This window comes from Cetorhinus maximus, chromosome 8, assembly GCF_964194155.1.
Source record: "Cetorhinus maximus chromosome 8, sCetMax3.hap1.1, whole genome shotgun sequence".
Classification (NCBI taxonomy): Eukaryota; Metazoa; Chordata; class Chondrichthyes; order Lamniformes; family Cetorhinidae; genus Cetorhinus; species Cetorhinus maximus.
In genome coordinates, this window is record NC_135886.1 from 133,434,748 (window position 1) to 133,457,112 (window position 22,365).

At 44.0% G+C, this 22,365-nt stretch overlaps 1 protein-coding gene across 7 annotated transcripts in view; it reads right to left on the minus strand.

Annotated features, from left to right (window-relative positions):
• Positions 1-664: 664 nt before the first annotated feature.
• The window catches only part of LOC144684002 (mitogen-activated protein kinase kinase kinase kinase 4), a 287,637-nt gene continuing 265,936 nt past the window's right edge, over positions 665-22,365 (minus strand). For all 7 annotated transcript variants that reach the window (XM_078547672.1, XM_078547671.1, XM_078547670.1 and 4 more), the window contains 4 exons: positions 18,652-18,801; positions 12,171-12,330; positions 2,348-2,487; positions 665-876 (listed from right to left, as the gene is read on the minus strand). In XM_078547672.1, the coding sequence (XP_078403798.1) occupies positions 793-876; positions 2,348-2,487; positions 12,171-12,330; positions 18,652-18,801 (534 nt within the window). In that variant the 3' untranslated portion in view covers positions 665-792. The remainder of the gene's footprint in view (positions 877-2,347; positions 2,488-12,170; positions 12,331-18,651; positions 18,802-22,365) is intronic.

Consider the following 22,365-nt stretch of genomic DNA (forward strand, 5'->3'; position numbering starts at 1 on the left):
AGCTTTCGAGATTGGAACTGCTCGATTTTTGTTGGGTCAGGGTGTCAAGGCATATCGAGAAAACATGGGAAAATGGAACTGAGATGTAGGTGAGCCATGGTCTAACTGAATAGTGAAGCAGGTTCAAATGGCTGAATGGTCTACTCCTGTTCCTAATGCTCCTACGCCCATTTTTACACCTAGGCAACATGTTGAAAATCTACCTCACTGAATTCTACTGGTTGTGATTGACTGACTGCTTCAAATGTCACCCAAAGCCAGTGCAGTGCTGTGGGTGTCAGAAGGGTCAGAAAGCCACTTTGAAAAAGTCACTAGAGAATTATTTTCATGCAAAATACAGTACATCACTGCCTTAATAACAGTATCACTGACATAAAACCCATTTAAAATACAGCCTATACAAAATACTGGGGTAAAATGTTGGAAGTTGTCACTGGTAGAGCAAATAAACTATAAAGACATGATTGTGCAAAGGACCCTATGCACATGTAAATGTGCAAACAGCTGGCACACTACGCTACTTGTTTGCTCAACAGTACAGTAATATATTTTCTATATGCTACAACATCCCTAACTTAAATCAGTAGAATTACAGAAACCAGTTTTAGTCATCGGCGAAACAGATGGCAGGCTCTTGCGCCCTACTGCGGCATCAACTGTAGATGGAAGGCCAGCTTTTTACAGTGTCACGATTAGGCGAGAGCGCTTTATGCCAATGGGACTGAGAGGATGTGAAGATGGTCACTTCATGGCAACCCAACTTCCAGAGAGTGTTTTTAAGTTTCCCAGAGGCTACCAGTTCAAGAGAGAGTTCTGACCAAGTGTCATAAAATAAATCTGACTGCTTCCACCGGACTGGGCAGAGGCAAAGAACACCTAAAAGGGAAGTAAAAAGGGAGAGTGTTAATAAACGGAGCCAGTTAAAGCAGCTGAGTTACTTTTTAAAAGAGACGCTGAATAATTAGGGTTGATGCATTGATACATGAATTGGCGCAATCGGCACACCAGCACCTGGAAGTTCCCCTCCATGTCACACGCCATCCTGACTTGGAACTTTATTGCTGTTCCTTCACTGTCGCTAGGTCAAAATCCTGGAACTCCATCCCTAACAGCGCTATGGGTGTACCTACACCACAGGGGGCCTGAAGTTCCTCGGAGTGGCAAGCAGTGTTGAATCGCCACTCCCATCCCCGTCCCTTACTTGAAATCCTATCTCTCCCAACCCTCCGGCTCAGGCTGGGCGAGATCTGGTCGTGCAGCACATCCCTGGGTCCCAGTATTGAGTGCAGCTCTGTTGAAGGGAAGGATTTCAGGCTTTGATTGGGGGGCGGGGTGCGGGTCTGGTCGTGTCAGGCCTCGGGGAGAGAGGGGGGGGGCATGGTCAGGAGGGGCTGTAGGTGAGAGTCAGGCCTGGCTGGTGGGGGAGTCCCTTGGGGGTGCTGGGGGAGACACCAGGGGTTTGTGGGTGTGGGGGGGGAGTCCTGTGGGGGTCAGTATGGGTCTGTGCAAAAGTTACCCAGAAGTTAGAAGAGGTTTTAATTCTCCTAACTTTTTCTGGTGTAACCTGGTCAGAACTTTCTGTTTTGCTAATCTGTTTGGAGGTCCTGTTTGAGTAACGAATGTTGGCCAAACACCAGGAGAACATCCACACTCCTCTTTGAACAGCATCATGGGATCTTTTGGATGCACCTAAAGGGGAAGAGAGGGCTACAGTTTACCATCCCGCCTGAATAACATCACCTCTGACAATGCAACACTCCCTCGGCGCTGCATTGTTTAGGTTATATGCCGAAGTCCCTGGAATGGGACTCGAACCCACAACTTTCTGAATCAGGCTGGGGCCACTAAGTCAAGTTGACCTTTGACAGGAGACGGAGGAATGACTTGATGGGGGCTTAGGAAAGGCGAAGGAAGGTAAGAGTCCAGCTGAGTCCCCGGTGAGAACTCAGTGATAGTAAAGCATTCACATGAAGTATCAAAAAAAAACCATGAATGAAGTGTCATTTGTCTAGTTTCTTGCTTCTTTTTTTTTTAAATGATGCACACAGGCCATCCACATTGTAGCTGAGTTAACTTCACTGACAACACATTTTTCTAACATGAACACGCATCTGAACTCTATCAAGACAGGCTCCAACATATGCTATCTGACCTTCAACCCATAGCCCAGGTGACCCTGTATATAGTACAGAGAACCGTATAGTATCTAATACTGGAGTCCGTTACCACAATCAACTATTATCATGACACCATCGATCAAATTAATGAATCCCAGAAATCTCTGGCCGGAGAGCAGTGTGACAAACATTTATGCGTCAACATAAAATTCTTGATTCTGGTGACTTACTTTGTCATTCCTTTCACACAAGAATTTCAGCTTCTGTGCTTTTTTGTGCATAAACACTCCATCAAGACGTCCGCTGTCCACAGAACGAAGCTCGATTGCCTTCTCTCCCCAACCCATTATGTGATTCGATTGGATATATGCTGCAGAACAAAAGTAATAGATTCAATCCTTGGTGCCACACAGCCAATCTCAGCACTTTTTCTCCCCCCTTTGTAAAAGAATCAATTTCCTTCATTCGTCTCTTGAAGGGCCTGTGACAGGCGTCTGGTTAGCATCTCATCCAAAAAAGCAGCACTGCGGCACTCCCTCAGTACTGCACTGGAGTATCAGCCTTGATTTTTGTGCTCAAATCTTGGAGTAAGACTTGAACCCACAACCTTCTGACTCAGAGGTGAGTGTACACCAACTGGGCTGTGACTTGTAGTTATTCATACTGGGTGGGGGAAGGGACATACCAAGGGAGACAGTCTTCCTCGCACTTTATGTAACGCGTGACCCCTTGATAGTAAGTCTTGGCACACCGTGTGACTACAGGGAGCATTGCTGTACAAATCCCCATCTCTGTAACCTGTTTCAGTCCTTCAACCCTCCAAGATCTCTGCGCTCAACCAATTTTGGCCTTTTGCACATCCCCAATTTTAGTCACTCCACCATCGACAATGTGCCTTTTCCTATTTGTAAAAAATCATTTTATTCCTTCACGGGATATACACATCACTGAAAAGGCCATTCCTAATTGCCCTTGAAAAGGTGGTTGTGATCTTGAAAGGCTGCAGTCGATGTGGTGTAGGGACATAGTGCTGCCTTCAGCTGCCTAGACCCTAAGCGCTGGGATTCCTCCTTAAACACCTCTACCTCTCTCCCTTTCTCCCCTTCTCTAAGATGATCCTTAGAACTTACCTCACTGACCAAGCTTTTGACCACCTGCACCACTATCTCCTTATGTGACCTGGTGTCGTGTTAATCCTGTGAAATCCCTTGGTATGTTTTAGTATGCTTAAGGCACTATGTAAGTGCAAGTTATTATTGCTGTTGCAGTAGCTTAATAGTGGATTATTTTCCACTGGGTACCATTTTAATTTAAATTGGCGGAGATTGAAACTAATATCTATTCTAAAATGAATGTAGGGTTGATTTTCAGATTATGATCTGAAGCAAGGTTCCTTAACTTTTGGACATGTAGATCTGGAAATTTTGGGTGCAATCATTCTGTTTCTCTTATAAATCGAACCAGAAAATTGGCCCACATCAAGATGAGAATGTGACTGACAGAAATATCTGTTTAAAGCTAAACTGAATCACAAATGTTGATATTTCTGTCAATGAGCTCTCTGTAACACACCTGAACTACTGAAACTTGAAAGAGTTAACATTTCTGACCTTTGGTCAGAATTATTCTGAAATGAGGCTGAACGTATCTTTCTCTATGGATGCAGCATTTTGTCTTATTCATCATTTCAATTAACTCATCTGACTGAAGATTTTATACACATACAAAAGTTGCCCAATCTTGCTCCTCACTGGGGTGGGGGCAGAAGCCCTTATTTTCATATATATTGTTTGACAATAAAAGCAATGACCCAATAGCTTAATCATTAGTTTTCTTTTATTCTTTCATGAGATGAGGGCGTCTCTGGCAAGGTCAGCACTTGTTGCCCATCCCTAATTGCCCTTGAATCGAGTGGCTTACTGGGCCACTTCAGAGGGCAGTTAAGAGTCAACCACATTGCTGTGGGTCTGGAGTCACGTGTAGGCCCAGACCGGACAAGGATGGCAGATTTCCTTCATGAGCCCGATGGGTTTTTACAACAATCGATGATAGTTTCATGGTCACCATTACTGAAACAAGCTTTATATTTCTGTTTTTATAATTGGATTTAAATTCCACCAGCTGCTGTACTGGGATTTGAACCCATGTCCTGCGGGCATTAGTGCAGACCTCTGGGTTACTAAAACATAAGCAAAATACGGCGGATTCTGGAAATCTGAAATAAAAACGGAAAACGCCGGAAAAACTCAGCAGGTCTGTGGAGAGAGAAACAGGGTTAACGTTTCGAGTCCGTATGGCTCTTCTTCAGAGGAGAGAGAAACAGAGTTAACGTTTAGAGTCCGTATGACTTCTTCAGAGCTCTCTCCACATACTGTCAGACCTGCTGAGTTTTTCCAGTATTTGCTATTTTTACCTCTGCATTACTAGTTCAGTGACATTGCCACTATGCTGCCATCTGCATCATTAGTGTTCTGCATTGAGGCAAAATGCAAATTATTTCACATCAAGGCAGCAGTCACACTGCCATTGTTACATCCGTTTGTTGTAGTTTGAGGAGAGCATCGATGGAAAAGTGTTCCCTCAACCCAGGAGTCAACTGAGTTCGTTAAATCCCTAAGCTGCAGGCCACCTTCTCACAGCAGCTTATGTTTTCCAATGTATGTATGCCATTTACCTAACATAGAATTCATACCAATTGGGAACAGCCAGAAGTTCCTAGCGGACAGGAGCAGAAGCGTCTTATATTTCCTCACACAAAAGGGAAGCCCAGCAAAACAACAAACTGAGATTTTAAAAAAAATACAAGAATTGCGGACATTTAGTAGTTTGCAGTCCAGCACATTATAATGTAAAATGGAGGAAGTTCGTAATACATCATTTGATAAAACAAACTGCTATGCTTGAATTACATTAAACATTGATGATATTGGATAAGGGATGATACTGTAATGGATCAAAGCACAGCGGAAGGTAATACAGTGAGATCCACATGGTTTCACTGTATATTTTAATCTCCCTGTGGCTCACATATTGTCCATTAATATCACTGACTAATGAATAAGTCAAGGTGATTTAAGTGCACAAGGCTAACAAAAACTGGTATTTTTAGTTTTTGTGCCCTTGATCTGTCAATTCGTCCCAATGTCTGTTCCGAAACCAATGTAGCAGCTTTCCTTCACCTCAATGATCATCTCTATGTTAGACATCAGACGAAACTAATAAAAGCAAAAAAAAAAATTCCTTTGCCAGAAATATGAATGGCATTTGGATATCTAAACGAATCCAAACATTGTGACAATGGAGTAGATCCTGTGTCTAACGAAAAGTTGCAATTGATGTATGTCATTATGCACTTATCTGGAAGGTTGAGTTTGAGTTTAATTTCTTGAACAAAGAGCTATAACTTAAAATTTATTTAATGCAATGTTATAGTCTGGACAAGAGATGGCATTGCCAATATCCCTGGGTTGACTGTTCCACTCACTACGAATTGGACGCTCACCGTAGGAAGCATGTAACAGGAGTGTGAGGATATATTTACGAGGGATAAGGGGTTAAAAATATGGAGAGAGGCATGAAAAGTTTTTTTTTTAAAAATTAGTGCCAATAAGCTTAAGTGGTCATCTATTGTAGCTTTCAAGCTTATAAAGGACTATCATGAGGTAAATAACATTTGATGCCATCGGTTCTTCAGGTGGTAACAAGGCAGCGCAAGTTTAAAATGATCACAAAACCAGTTAAAGGAAGGTTAGAAAAACTTTCTTGACACAGTGGGGGATTACAATATGAAATTAATTGCCACAGTTGATTGCTGCAGTGAAGACCACCAGGGTAATTTTATCCCCACTGCCTGTTGAGTGAGTAGGACAGTGTTGGAGAGGGAGGTTAAATTGTTCAAAATGGAAACTTTGACCCCAACTTAACGCAAACGTGACTATGTCCAGTTTAATTATGGCTGGTTTGGGGTCAGAAGAGTTACCTGCTCCTGAGAGGCTGGTCAGTAATTAAATCATCAAGGTAGATATAACACCTCCAGCACCTGTTTCCCAGGCCTCAGCAGCTGAAGGGAGACAAGAGCTACTGGATTCAGCAGGTAAATGTTTTTCTAACAATGCTTGTGGGCCAGAAGGACCAGGGGTGCTCCCTGCCCAACCCCTCAAACAAAGCTCCCATGATCTTCTGTTACTGCACCCTCTACAATTCTCAGACCACCAGCCCCATGATCTGATGATCACTTCCCCGTGATCTCTTGGATCCTCCACCCTGCAATTTTCAGAACACCCCATGATCTCTCACCATGGGATCTGTCCCAAGCCCCCCTAACAATCTCTCCTCCCCAATTGTAATCTCTTCCTCTTGCAGTTTGTCCCACCCCCATGTTCTATGCACAACCCTGCCAATCTTCTCTGATAGCCGGGGATGGTCCCAAGGATTCTCAGCTGCTGCCTTCTACCCGGAGGCTTTCTCGCCTCGCTACTAGTCCGCCTCTCAATCTGGCTGTTTGCTGGGCAGGAAATGGAGCCAAAAAATTCAAATGAGGTCAAGTCATAGGAGTAGATCATCAACCTGAAACATTAACTCTTTGGGCAGAATTTTGCCGTCAGCGAGCTGGGGGCGGGGCCCGCTCGCCGACGCATAAAATGACGCGGGATGATGTCGGGGGAAACCCCCAATGTCATCCCACCCCATTTAAATTTTCAGGAAGGCACAGCGAGATCAGTTGTCCGCCCGCCGACCTGTCAATGGCCAATTGACCTTAAGGCTGGCGGGTCGGCCAGGAGCCCCGGCGGGGAATCCAAAAAACATGAAACCTCATCCACTGGCGGGATGAAGTTTCATGCAGGGTTTTAAAAATTTCAATAAAGTTTTACTGTAATTTATGAACATGTCCCATCTCATGTGACATTGTCACATAAGGGGGACATGTCAGGCAATTTTTTAAAATTTCTATTTTTAATCTTTTTAAAAGTGTCAGCGATCTCCTTGAGGCAGCACTTAGCCTCAGGGAGATGTGTGCTCTTTCATGCGCACGCGCGAAAGAGCGCACTCTCGCTATTGGGGAATACCCCCCCGCCCGCACAGGAAGCGCATAGCGCTTCCCGCCGGACATCGCGCTGGGTGGGCCTTAATTGGCCCACCCACATAAAATGGCGGTGGGGCCCCGTTTCTCCGGTGGGGATTGTCTCCTTGCCCGTTGGAGATTGGGTCGGGCCCGCCCGCCCGACAGGCAGAAAATTCTGCCCTTTCTCTCTCCACAGATGTCGACTGACCTGCTGAGTGTTTCCAGCACTTTATGTTTTTATTTCAGATTTCCAGCATCTGCAGTATTTGGCTTTTGTGAGGCAATCAGTAGCATACTTTAAAAAATTCAAATGGGCACATAATGCCCTTTAGGGAAGGAAATCTGCACCCCAACCCGGTCTGGCCAATATGTGACTCTGATTCCAAACCCTACACTGACTCTTAACTGTCCTCAGAAGTGACCTAGCAAGCCATTCAATTATACCAACCACCAGGGGTAACTAGGGATGGCCAATTAATACCATCATCAGCTACATCCTGAGAATGAAGTTTAAAAAAACCTATGGGTGAACAGAGTTTGGCTATAAATTTCAACAGTTAAAATTGGAAACAACAAAGAGCTAAAATTTGATTCCCATGATAGATTCTTGAGAGTCGGTAAGACTGAGAATTCCCACTGATAAAGAGAAGACAGATGGAAGAATAAAATGAAATAAATCAAAGGAACAATAAGTCACAAGAGTTATTTCTGCATCGGAATTTTCAGTATCAGAATGTTGTTCCTCCACCAGAAACCCTACAACTGCTGCTTTTCCTCAAAGTGCATCAAATGTTGCCATGCCAACTGTGTCATTGCCTAACTTCATCAACTACAAGTTACACCGTGAGTTATGATGATCTGGAATACAGTGCCTGAAAGAGCAACGCAAACACATTCAATAGTAGCTTTCAAATTGGAATTTGATATACGCTTGAGAAGCGAACATTCACTGGGCTACAGGAGAAGAGCTGGTGGGAGTGGGATTAATTGGATAGCTGTTTCAAGGAGGCAGCACAGACATGACGGGCCGAATAGTCTCCTTCTGTGCTCTATGATTCTAAACAGAAGTAAAACCGAAGCACAATATTTCTGGCAGATGGGTCAGAGGGATTCTTACAAGCAGTAAGACATTAGGGCACATGAAAAGAAGGCTATAGCAAAATATAATGATAATGGTTAATCGACCAGCTTTGCGTGAACACACTGAAAATAATGCATGTGCAGGGCTACAGGGAAAAAGGAAGGGGATTGGCACAATGTAAATTGCTACTGTGGAGGGCTGGCACAGACATGACGGGCCGAATAGCCTCCTTCTGTGCTGTAAAAATTCTGCGATAAGATCACAAGAAGTAGGAGCAAGAGTAGACCATGTGGCCCATCGAGCCTGCTCCGCCATTCAATGTGATCATGACTGACCTCTGGCTTTAACACCACTTTCCCGCCCACTCCACATATCCCTTGGTCCTCTGAGACAACAAAATTCTGTCTCTATCAGCTTTAAATATATTGCATGATGGAGCATCTACAGCCCTCTGGAGTAGTGAACTCCAAAGATTCACAATCTTCGAGTGAAGAACTTCCTCCTCATCTCAGTCCTAAATAATTGACCCATTACTCAGAGACTGTGCCCCTGTGTTCCAGATTCCCAAGCCAGGGGAAACAACCTCTCAGTGTCTAAAAAAAACTCAGCAGATCTGACAGCATCCGCGGAGAGAAAGACAGAGTCTTTCTTCTTCAGAGTCATACGGACTCGAGGCGTTGACTCTGTCTTTCTCTCCACAGATGCTGTCAGACCTGCTGAGTTTTTCCAGCAATTTTTGTTTTTGTTTCAGATTTCCAGCATCCACAGTATTTTGCTTTTATCTTTTCTCTCAGTGCCTACGCTGTCAAACCCCTTCAGAATCTTTCATTTTTAATTATGTATGTTTATGTGGTATTGCAATGAGAGGATAAGGGGAGAAGAAAGAAAGGATGCATTTACAATTTATAGAGCACCTTTTCCAAATGTAGGATGGCTCCACCATTGGCAGTTGTGTCTTCAGCCCCTAGATCCCAAACGCTGGAATTCCCTCCCTACTCTACCTTTCCCTTTCCTTCAAGATGCTCCTTAAAACCTACCTCTTTGACTAAGCTTTTGGTCATCTGCCCTAATATCTCCCTAAGGGGCACGGTGTCAAATTTTGTTTGATAATACTCCTGTGATGCCCTTTGGGACATTTAACCACATTCAGGATGCTATAAAAATGCAAGTTGTTTTTGTAGAACGTCTCAAAGCACTTCACAGCCAGTGAATTACTTCTGAAGTACAGTCACGGTTACAATGTAGGCAAACACAGAAATGTCTCAGAAACTACAGGCGAAATGCTGTAGTTATTGGGTTAATGTATTTTCAGGCCGATGGATGAAAGTTGACCAGGGCACAAAGGCCGGGAGTTTCCAGTCCTGCTGGGACCCAGAAATTCCTGCTTGAAATCAATGGACCTTTAGCTGGTCTGTCAAATGTTCTACCTCGCCCATGACAATTCCTGCCCTGGGCGGGACCAAAAAATCCTGGCCCACGTTCACTCCCTGTTCACGATTATGATGAGTGAAAGAGCAAGCTTGACGGAAGCTGATTTGATGAGTTGACGCCTGTTTCTCTCTACGCAGATGCTGACTGACCTGCTGCACGTATTACAGTGTTTTCTGCTTGTGTTGTCGTTTAACAAGATAGCTTCATTTATTTTACTGTTTTGTACCATAACGAAAATGCAGCAAAGGAATCTGAACCCAATCGGACAGATTCGAGACTCTCGTTCCATAATTGCTCATCTCGCCAATGAGCACTGTCCCACTCGCAACGCATCGCAAAAGAATCATTTGTGCACTAACCCGGGTTATGTATCTTTGTTCACCAGCTGCTTATCCCCCTTTAACACTGCACCACAGGATCTAGTGGAAAAAGCTAAGCAAGCAACAGGGCGATGAATGAAGTTTTCTGACTCACAGTCAACTGAACCCAGTGAACACATATGGAAACTAATGAGCCAGCTGCAATATGTCTTCAAGAAAATAAATCTTAAACTTTTGTGAGGTGAATTTTGCTTTCAGTCAAAAATTAAAACAAACAGTTTGATTCCCAGGCTCTTGGTCTCTGTTTTCTCAAGCTCGTTGGTGTTGATACAACAGGAATCCTGAGCTGGCCTTTACAGACACCAATTAGTGTCAGCCTTGGCTAATGGGTTGCGCTCTCACCTCTGAGTCAGAATGCTGAGGGCTCAAGCTCCATCTCAGAAAGTTGGGCATTTCCAGTGCGTATACTGAGGGAGTGCTGCATGGTCAAAGGTGCCATCTTTCGGCTGAGATGTTAAAATGAGGCTCTATCTGCCCTCTCAGGTGGTTGTAAAAGATCCCATGGAACTATTCAAAGGAGAACAGAGGAGTTCCCCTGGCCAATATTGATCCCTGAACGAACATCACGGCCTATCTGGTCATTTTCACATTGCTGTTTGTGGGAACTTGCTGTGTGCAAATTGGTTGCTGCATTTCTTACATTGTTGCAGTGGCTACACTTTAGAAAATACTTCATTGGCTCTAAAGTGTTTTGGGACCTCCTGAGGTTATGACAGGTGTCATATAAATGCAATTATTTCTTTCCATTATCTAAACTGACAGCTGCTTTTGCCTAAGGTTATCACAGCTGGTTAGATGGGATAAGCAGCTGGGTTAATGCACATATGATAAACTATGTGATAAATTGTGAGTGGGACAGTGGTCAGTGGCAAAATGAGCAAGTATGGAGTGAGAGTCTCAAATCTGTCTAATTGGGCTCATATTCCTTTGCAGCTTATAGTTACAGTACAAAAAAGTAAAAATAAATGAAACCAACTTGTAAAACGACAATACAAACAGGAAATGCTGGAAAACACTCAGCAAGTCAGCCAGCATTTGGGTGGAGAGAAACAGAGTCAAATAGGATAATTTAAACAACTATGAACAGTGGGTTTGGGTCGTGTGATAAGTTAAAATTTTTAAAAAATTTCAAATCTGACCCCAGCCCATCTCGAACCTTCCCACTTCCATGAGGGAAATGCCTTTACTGCACTGCTTGTGGGTCAAGAGGAGCAGGAGAGCTTCCCCCAGGTCTAACAAGCTAACCTGCTTCCAGCTCCACGCTCGGTGATCTCTCTCTCCTATTCCAAACTCCCATTCCCCACCACAGTTTCTGTCTGCCTGTCTACCTGCTCTTGAGCTGCCGCATTTCCTGCCCGACAGGTAAAACTAGCCTGACAATCTGGTCTGTCTATCTGGTGGGAAACCTGCAGAGGATTTTTTTCTTTAAAAAGGCATCTTGTAGTTCAAAACTGCAGGCTGCCTAGGCATCCCCTCCTTCCAATTTCCACACCCCTAGTTCCCCCACCACCGCCGCTGTTCCAAAAGTGCGGTCCGGTCAACATCAGGGCTACTGTTTCAGGTCAGCAGCCTTTCACCAGAAAGGCTCCTCTGTCTCTCTCTGCACAGAGGTCTGGGGACTTGCTGAGCCTTTCCCAGCATTTTCTCCTTTGATTTGGATTTACAGCATCTGCAGTATATTGCTCATTCTTTAAAAAAAAAGGGGGGGCGCTGATTTAAAATCGTAAACGTAATGTGCGGAGGGGCGCATTACAGCTCCACAAAAAAAAAATTACGCAGCACCTGAATTTGTGGATTTTTTTGTCACGTCAGAAGTTTACTTCAGGAGAAACTGAAACCGTCCGCGAAAACTCCCAAATATTCAACGGCATGCGAGAGCTTAAGCAAAAATCTATAACTCAGCCTGCTCTGGGTATGGGGAGGGAAGCTAACCTGTGGACAGGTACAAGGCCAGGGTGTACAGTTGCATTCGGTTGAAATCCCCTCGCACAAATCAGCCAGTGACTTTCGGGAGAGAAACAGATGTCGAGAAAGAAGGCGGCACTGAAGCCAGGAAATGAAGCACTTTGCTGTCAGAGAGCTGGAAAGTGTACACGTACCAATCGAGGTGGGCATCTCCCCCCACTGCACGACCATCTCCTTGGTGATCCGACCATAGGTATTTATGTAGACCCCTTCATCCTCGTAGCAAACCAACAGCTCCATTCCATTAGTGTTCGGAAGGATAATAATTGCATGTGGATGAATGCTGCCCTGAATCTGAATGAAGGTTCACGTGAAAACATTACTATTTGGTCAGAAAAACTACTCCACAGCAAATGCACTAATGCTAAAAACACATTGGTCACACAGGAGAGTACCAGAACATTTTAGGAATCAGGATTCACAAGAACGTTACAATAATGAAGCATCGTATTTGTTACTTAAGATTTTTTTTTTTAAACACAATGTCTCATTTGCAGCAAACAGAATTGCAGAAAGACCCAATTTCTTTTGCTCTACTTGCCAGGCTGTACGTGTTTAAGCTGACGAGAGGAGCCCATTTTTCAGCTACTACTATCCTCAGCATCAGAACAGGCATCCACAGTCGCAGAGCAATTTTCATTCGCTGCCTTGTATTTCTCATGAGGTAAGCGTGATGAAGGCAGGAGAGTATCTGAATTTCAATCGTCGAAGCCTTCAAACAAAACTGGAACGCTTGACAGCAAGCCAGCTTAATAAAGGCTTGCTCTCCATCAGGTGATTCCCAAAACAAGGTACCCTGTCACTGGGGCAGGCCCCACAAGCTGCATGCTATGCAACATCAAAGGCACCGAGGGGGTGCTTTATTTTTAGAGACTTGTAAAGCAGCCAGCCCACAAAGCTGGGACTGTGGTAATAAAGGAGGGCAGATCATTCTAATCATTCTGCCTCAGCCTAGCGTGCTGCACAATCTGTGCCTGGTATACACGGGGAAAGTTAACTGTTTCATCCAGTGTGCGGTGTGCAGGACAAGCAACACACCAGGTTGTCCGGTATCAGTGTAAACTTTCTCCCTTGCTTACTTACTCCTTACGGCGAAATCAATGTTTTCACCTGAAGCAATGACAAACTCTCATTTATCATCCTTTATAGAGAATTCCCACAACATGCAGCGAATGGGACAGAATCCTGAAATTAGAGCTCAGCCACTCAGGAGTAAAGTCAGGCGGCACTTTGGCCGTGAGGAGGGTAGTCAGAAATTTAGAACTCTCTTCCCCCTAAAGGCTGTGAATGCTGGGTCAACTGGGGCTGTTTTATTTAGATAGAAAAGAACAAAAGTTTTGCATTCATATAGCACCTTTCACAACCTCAGGGCAACTCAAAGTGCTTTACAGCCAATGCAGTCCCTGTTGTAATGTAGGAAACACAGCAGCCAATCTGCACACAGTAAGATCCCGCAAACAGCAATGTGATAATGGGCAGATAATCTGTTTTACTGACAGTGGTTGAGAGATAAATATTGATCAAGACACTGGGAAGAACTTCCTGTCTAAGTAGTGCCAAGGGATCTTTTATGTCTAAGAGGGAAGACGGGGCCTCAGTTTGACACCTCAGCTGAAGACAGCACCTCTGACAGCACAGCATTCCCTCAGTACTTCATTGGAGTATCAGTCTGGGATATGTGCTCCAGTCTCTGGAATGGGACTTGAACCCACAACCTTTTGACTCATTGTGACAGTGCTACCAACTGAGCCAAGGCTGACAGAATTAAGGATTTCAAGGAATATGATGCAAAGGCGGGTAAATGGCTTTGAAGAGAAGATCAGCAATGATTTAATTGAATGCCAGAAGAGGCTTGAAGGGTTGAAAAGCCTGTTTGTGCTCTGTGAGATGTACAATTACTGGATAATTGAGAGTTATTGATGAGTGTCTTTCTCAGAATCAATTAATTCCAAGTGAATAGCGTGCCATTCAACCTCAGCGTATGGAAAATCAACTTCCTGCAGCAGAACAGCAACATTTATTTAAACGCAGCATCAAGTACTGTTTAAGCTCTAGGGTTCCCTCCTTAGACTTCTCAACCTCTCTGCCCCACTCTCCTCTTTTAAGAGACTTCTTAAAACTACATTTTTCCCACCTAGAGTATCTCCTTATGTGGCTCGGTGTCAAATTATGTCTGCTAACTCTCCTGTGAATTGCCCTAGGACATTTTAATACATTAATGGTGCTATATAATGGCAAGCTGTTGTTGTCTATTCTGCTTAATTCAAAGTTGCTGAATTAAAACTATCTGATATAATTGTCACTTTTATTTACAATACGACAGAGAAAGAAGCTGATTTTGAAAAATGTCTTTTTATACTTGCAGAAAGAAGCTAGGAATAACCGTTAGTGACATTTGTGGATAAAAGCTTATTATATGAAATGTCTCTGAATGTTTATTTTAAAACAGGAGAATTCTGTTAAAATAGTGGACAAAAATGTCATACAAATACATCAAACTTTCACTGACTAATGTCAGCTATGACTCATTCCTTGACTTCAAAGGTCATTTAAAACAGTTTAATGCACTTTCTAATTTTTGCACTGGATAGATTAGCTATTGGAGAAAAATGATGGATTGGGAGGTGTGACGTTTGTTAAGATTGTCATTTTCTTGTTTGGATGATGGAAGATACTGGACGCAAACTCATGCCAGGAACTTCAGACACATTCATCTCCAACCTATCTGGGTTGTGAGAGAGTTACTGACTGGTTGTTCCCACACTAACTGGCGGGGAGAGGTGACCCTGAGCTGTATTTCCCAGTCTACAGCATGCAAGTGCTACTGGAAGAGTAGGAGGTGGTACTGGAAAGGAGCAAGCCATCTTGATTCGGAATGAACTCAGGAACGATATCAGGAAGTCCTTCAGCACAAAAGGGATAGTCAAAAACCCTCGAGAAGCTGTTGAGGCTGGAAGGCCAACTGGACACCTATAAACAGAGAATGGTAGATTTTTGCTATCTTTTTCTTTATTCTTTCATGGGATGTGGGTGTCGCTAACAAGGCCTGCATTTGTTGCCCATCCCTAATTGCCCTTGACCTCAGTGGCTTGTCAGGCCACTTCAGAGGGCAGTTAAGTGTCAACCACATTGCTGTAGGCCAGAGCAGGTAAGGATGGCAGATTTCCTACTCTAAAGGGGCAGCAGTGAACCAGATGGGTTTTTAACAAGAATAGTTGTCATGGGCCTGAATTTATAGCTCGGCAAATGGGCACAATTGGCAGGCCCAGGGTCGGCTGGGAAACAGACCACCGCCCACGATCAGCTGGCTGGCCAATCAATGGCCAGCCAGCGTGAAGCACACACTGAAAAGCTCAACGCTGCCAGGCTGGGGGGCGGGAGGAGGGTGGGTGGTGACGTCAACGCGGGCATGGGCAAGCGCTGAAAGAAAGTTCCCTGAGTTGCCTCAGGGACCTGCAGACCCAAAAAATGTTCCAATAAAGGTTTAAAAATCAGAAAAGTAAAAACATCCGAGAATGACAATCAAGCACCTGAAAATAAAGACGATAGAAATGCTGCCCACAGATGTTTATTTTTAATTTATTTCATAACGGAAACCTCCTGCCCTTAGGTGAGGTTTCATGAAAAATGTAAAGGCCGCCTGGCCGATTCGCCTATCCGCCAACAGGCGATTAAAAATAGCAGACAATTGCGCCATTAATGGGCTTAACTGCCCTCCTAATTGTCGGCGGGGGCTTCCGACTTTTGCGCGCGTCCGCCATGTGAAATATCGTGCGATTGCGCGATGACATTGGGACGCCCTCAAGACGTCATCCCGCACGATTTCACGCCCAATCGGGTCGAGTGCACGCCCGCCTGATCAACATAAAATTCAGCCCATGGCTGCCATAACTGAGACTAGCGTTACCATTCCAGATTTATTAATGAATTTCAAATTCCACCAGCTGCTGTGTTTGGTTTTGAACCCATGGCCCCAGGCCAGTACCTGGGTCTCTAGATTACTAGCCCAGTGACATTACCATTACCCCACCATCTCCCCACAAGGGTTATGTAAGGGTGTTGAGGGTTCGAGAACCAAAGTGGATAGAGTTAAGGTGCAGATCAGCCACGGTCAAATTAAATGGCAGGACAGATGCAAGGGGCTGAATGGCCTATTTGGGACAGGTATTGTGGAGGATCGGGGTAGGGGAGTGGGTGGGGGAGGGGGTTTGGGAAGATGAAATAGTAATAATATGTGAGCGGGAGTTGTGTAGAGTGTAGAGATTTGACACAGCTTTGGCTACCACATGCTGTTTGGGAGCTGCGTGCTGATGTGTTAAAGAAACTTAATTACATGGCAGATGTGGGAGTGAGTCAAATTCTCACCTCCTACAGTGCTCAGTGACAGGAAGGGTCAAACCTTTAACAAATTCAGTGAAGCTTCTTTTGTGTACATTGCAAAACATTAAGAGCATTATAATTTGTTATAAGGAAGTGAAGTATAAGCAGTTACTTGCGTTCAGTAGTTAACATTGATTGTTACTGAGCACTGAAGGTGCAAAAAATTAAGATCTTCAGTTGGCAAGTAAATAAGCCAAAGCTTTACGCATCGCGTGACATTCCTCTGTCAGTATGTCACCGAGAGGTTAACCCGTTTAAGATAAAGTAATGGGCAGAGAAATGCCACATGGATGAGTAAACATTGGTCCATTATTATCACCAGTAGTCAGTTCTAGTCTTGCCAGCATTAAATAGTCACTAATACTGTTTTTTTAAAACTTACTGGAAGGTTCACTGACGAAATCTGATTTTCAATAAACTAGCCAATGCTGGGCTAAGCAGTGGTAGAAAAACCACCAACGGAGAGGAAAAATGCCAGACAGGGTTTCAGTTCAACCTTTCATCCTTTGGACGTGGGTGTCACTGGCAAGGCTGAAATTTATTATGTCGGAGAGGTTTGATATAGCTGAGTGACTGGCCGGGATAATTCAGCGGTCAGTCAAAAGTCAACCACATTGATGTAGGACTGCAGGCACATAGAGGTCAGACCAGGAACGATGGCAGGTTTCTTTCCCTAAAAGACACCAGTGAACCAGGTTTCACTGCAAAAACAACAGCACCGTAGGCGCTGTCAGTGAGACCGGCTTTTAATTTCAAGATTTTCTAAAACTGAATCCAAATTCTCCAACTGCCAGGGTAAAATCGAAACTCACATCACTAAGCAGTTCATGTAAACACTATAAGGCCATTCTCCACTATGATTTTTTTTTTAACTGCCGGTCGACATTTCCTAGATGCTGTTGACTAATGTGCCCTTAGGCGCGTTGAACGAGGACATGAAGTTTCCCCATTGTCAAGTAGCTCTTCAGTACTCTTGCTCTAATTTCACACATGAACTGTCATTTCAGCAAAGCATCAAGTTTACTGATTTTGACTTAACTGAGATCCATAAAAAGTGCTAGAGGCAAGGAAGAAAATTAAAAGAAAGTGAACTAAGTCATTGATTGCATTGAGCACCTAACTATAATGTAAAAAATACATAACTCCCAGACTGTCCATTAATACTGAGGTATTCCTGGTTAGAATGGTACCTGCATAAAAATGACTTTCATGAGGAGCTGCATTCATTATCACAAATTGACATCTTACCTTGAAAAAGGTACACCACAAAAGAAGGCCATTCAGCCCCTTGAATGTGTGCTGACTCTTTTGATGGCCATTTCCAGTTAGTCCCACTCTGCTGCTTATCCCTAGCAAGAGCCTTGCAACTTTTTCTCCTTCAAGTATTTGCCCAAATCCCTTTTGAAGGTTACTGTTGAATCTATATCGACCAGTCTATCAGGCAGTCATTCTGAATCCTAACCACTCCTGTAAAGAATCTTTTCCTCACGTCGTCTCTGCTTGTAATGCCAATCACCTTACATCTGTGTCCCCTTTCTATTGACTCTTCAGCCATTCGATACAGTTTCTCTTTTTATTTACTCCATCTAAACCCTCCATGATTTTAAGCACCTTTATTGAATCTCCTTTTAACTTTCTCTGCTTTAAGGAGAATAACTCCCGCTTTTCCAGTCTATCCACATAATTGTAATCCCTCATCCCTTAAGCTGTTCTGGTAAATCTCCTCTGTACCCTCTCCAAATTCTTCACATCCTTCCAAAAGTATGATGCCCAGAATTGGACACAATATACCAGCTGAGGCCAAACTGATATTTTATAAAGACTTAGCATAATTTCCTGGCCTTTATTTATAAAGCCCACTATCCCATATGCATTATTAATTGCATTGTCAGCTTGTGCTGTCCCCTTCAAAGAAGCACATTCGGGACTCTCTCTTCTGGCACCCTCTTTACAATTGAACCATTTAGGAGGCATTAATGGTCTCTCCTCATTTTTCCTACCGAAAAGTATGCACAACACACATTTAAATAAAGTAGCGTGTGTGGTAGGTTGCTCAAATCCCTATAGAATTCTCCAAGGAGCTGATTGACCTTATGAGCTAGGACCGGCAATGTAGATTCAGCACACGAGTAGAGATCTCTTGCCTCTGATGGGATTTCCCAGCTGCGTCAGCACCGAATCTTAATTCAAGACCCTTCACTGGACGGGGACCAGTAATCGGGGAGAAACACTTACGTGAGTTGGCAGGTAGATGTCATAAACGGTTCCTGAGTCAACATCAATGGCATGAAAACCTGAAGTGGACCCATAGATTGCCTTTAACCTCTGACCTTCCTCAACCGTGAGGTCCACTGACAGCGGCTTATGCGAGAGAGACGTAAAAGACTACGAGAGAAAACATAGCCAAAGTATATTTAGTGACCCAATACGTCAGTATTACTGCAGTTCAACAGCCAGAAATAGCAAGAAAACTAACAACATATCAGCCTTTGGCAGCACATGTGAGAATTGAGAAGAGGCTCCCATTAAAGATACATCAATATGTGTAACATATTCCCAGTAATCTCTGGAATTCCCTCCCTACTTTCTACCTCACTTTCCTCCTTTAAAACACTCCTTAAAACTTATCTTTTTGATCGAGCTTTTGGTCATCCATCTCCTTATGTGGCTCGGTGCCATACTTTGTTTTATAATGCTCCTCGGGACCTTGTATTACGTTAAAGGTGCTATATAAATGTAAGTTGTTGTTGTAAGACAGTCTGGTTCCTCGCGGTCTCCAGCCTAAATTTAAGAGCTTTCATATCTGAATAGGTTACCCCAGGTTCACCTCTGTTTTTTCTTCAATAAGACAGGCAGCCAGGCTGCTCCTAGCTTGTGTCCAGGCTCACCGACGATGAGGATAAAGCGGCAAAAGGTGCTGGCCCCAATGGCACTGCAGGTTTTTTTTCCAATCGCCGCCTGAACCAGTTGGGTTTGGGAGATCCCAAGTTTGGCTTCCCCTGTCCATGCAGGATTAACTGATCTCAGCCAGCATGGCCTACAGGGGACTGGAAGGCCCTTATATGGCAAGGTGCTTCACAGGAGCATTAGAAAGCAAAATCAGACACTGGGCCACAATAGGTGATATTAAAGCAGATGACCAAAAACTTGGTCACAGAGGCAGGTATTGAGGAGCATCTTGAAGGGGGTGAGAAAGGCAGAGAAGCAGAGGGGGTTGTGGAGAGAATTCCAGAGCTTCAGACCAAAGCAGATAAAACCACTAGTGGTGAAGAGCTAAAATTGGGAATCCTCAAGAAGGCAGAATTAAAACCCAGAATGCATACTTAAAAATTCAGCATCAACTTCTAAATAATGCATACATCAAAACATGAAGCGTTTCTGCTGATTTAATTTTCAATGTGAGCCAATCTGTTTGGAATGTTATAAATGATTTCTCAATATAATGACAATGCTCCTTAATGTGTCGCTGCTAAACTGGATATACACTTTTGAGATATTTTTCTCTCTCCTTTGGTTTAGACCATACATTATGGAATTTTGTTGGTTTATGTAAATGTTGCAGTATAACAATCTATGACTCATCTCAGAGATAGCTGGGGCTCTAACAGCCTGAAGGGTCCATGTGTGAGTGGGCGTTACACTCGCAAGGTAATTGCGACTGAGTTATGCAATCAAAGGCCCGCAGGACATTCAACGGTGATCAATAAACTACATCTGGCAGTTTTGCCAGCAAATTGCTTTACAGGATTATCCACAAGTTCTCCTGTTTGTGTATAGCTTATTAAACCTGCTATGTATATCACACACTCCTTAACCTGGGCATCACAATCCCGCCATTTCCACAGCCAGATGCATCTACCACTTGGTGGAGCTCCATATGATCCTGAATTCCCATCACTATCCCTACAATATTATGAGTGGAGTTTGTGGGGACAGTGTGTCCTGACTTTCCAAGTACAATACCACGTCAGATTACCAGTTATTTCTGACAACCCTGGATGTGTTTCTTCTCACTTCTGTTGATATACTGCATATTTTCTGCCCACCAAAAGCTTGAGCTCATCCAAAGAGTTGCTGCCTGCATCCTAACCTGTTCCAAGTCTTGTTCACCTGTTACCCCTGTGCTCACTAACCTACGCTGGCTCCTGGTCCAGGACGCATCAAGTTTAAAATTCTCATTCTTGTTTGCAAAGATCCCCGTGGCCTCATCCCTCCCCAGCCTCCGTCAGCCCTGCAGCCCTTCGACATCTCTGTCCTTCTCCAGTTCTGGCCTCTTCTGTATCCTTGATCTTCTTCACTTCACCACTGTTGGCCGTGTCTCATGAAGTGCCTCCTAAACCTCTGTCTTTCAACCTCTCTTTCCCCTTTTAAGACATTCCTTAAAACCTACCTCTTTGACCATGTTTTTGGCCATCAGTCCAGATAGTTTCTTATGTGGCTTGATGTCAAACTTTAAGACTCCTGTGGAGTGGCTTGGGGCATTTAACTAAGTTAAGGGCGCTATATAAATGCAAGCCATGCTTCTTGTTGTTGCACCAACGTGGAGTCATTTTGGCTGTGAGCGGGTCACAGGATAAACCCTCATTAGCCGAGAGCATGGCACTTAGAGTTGCCAATTCTGGTTGGATATACGCTTGGAAATTTTGTCACATGACCAACCACCTCGCCTACTCAACCTTTCTCCCCATCTCCATATTTTTCACAATGGAGAAACTAAAAAGTGTTTCAAGAAAATGAAAAAGAAACCCACATTTTGTTTTAAATGCCACTGATATTTTGCCTGGGTTGTCAGCTACAGTATTTATGAGATTAATCTTTATTTCCTGGAGTTTGCAAGATAGTAGCAGTGGAGATAGGTCTGTAACACTGTGGCTCCAATTTTCTGCCTTATATCACATGGAGATAAAAACCTCTCAATAAATGCCTCTGGTCCATGTAAGGACCTCAACACCACATGATATAACAGGTATTAAACCTTCTAGTCATAAGGTCTAGCATACAGCACACCTCTAACCTAAAGTTTTCATTTAAAGCAGGTATTCAAATACTCAAAGGTATTCTTTTTTAATTCATTCACGGGATGTGGGCTTAGCTGGCTGGGCCAGCAATTATTGTCCACCCCTAGTTGCCCTTGAGAAGGTGGTGGTGAGCTCCCTTATTGAAGCACTGCAGTCCATGTGGTGTAGGTACACCCATAGTGCTGTTAGGAAAGGAGTTCCAGGATTTTGACCCAGCGACAGTGAAGGAACGGCGGTATATTTCCAAGTCAGGATGGTGAGTTACTTGGGGGGGAACTTCCAGGTGGTGGTGTTCCCATCTATCTGCTGCCCTTGTCCTTCTAGATGGTAGTGGTCATGGGTTTGGAAGATGCTATTGAAGGAGCCTCGGTGAATTTCTGCAGTGCATCTTGTAGATGGTACACACTGCAGCTACTGTGCGTCAGTTGTTGGGGGAGTGAATGTTTGTGGATGTGGTGCCAATCAAGCAGGCTGCTTTGCCCTGGACAGTGTCCAGCTTCTTGAATGCTGTGGGGGCTGCACTCATCCAGGCAAGTGGGGAGTATACCATTACACTCCTGACTTGTGCCTTGTGGATGGTGGACAGGCTTTGGGGATTCAGGAGGTGAGCTATTCATTGCAAGATTCCTGGCTACTGCTCTTGTAGCGACAGAATTTATATGGCTCATCCAGTTCAGTTTCTGGTCAATGGTAACTCTAGGATGTTGATTGTGAGGAATTGAGTGAAGGTAATTCCATTGAATGTCAAGGGGCAATGGTTGGATTCTCTCTTGTTGGAGATGGTCATTGCCTGACACTTGTGTGGTGCGAATATTACTTGTCACTTGTCAGCCCAAGTCTGGATATTGTCCAGGTCTTGCTGCATTTGACTACTTCAGTATCTGAAGAGTAGTGAATGATGCTGAACATTGTGCAATCATCAGTGAACATC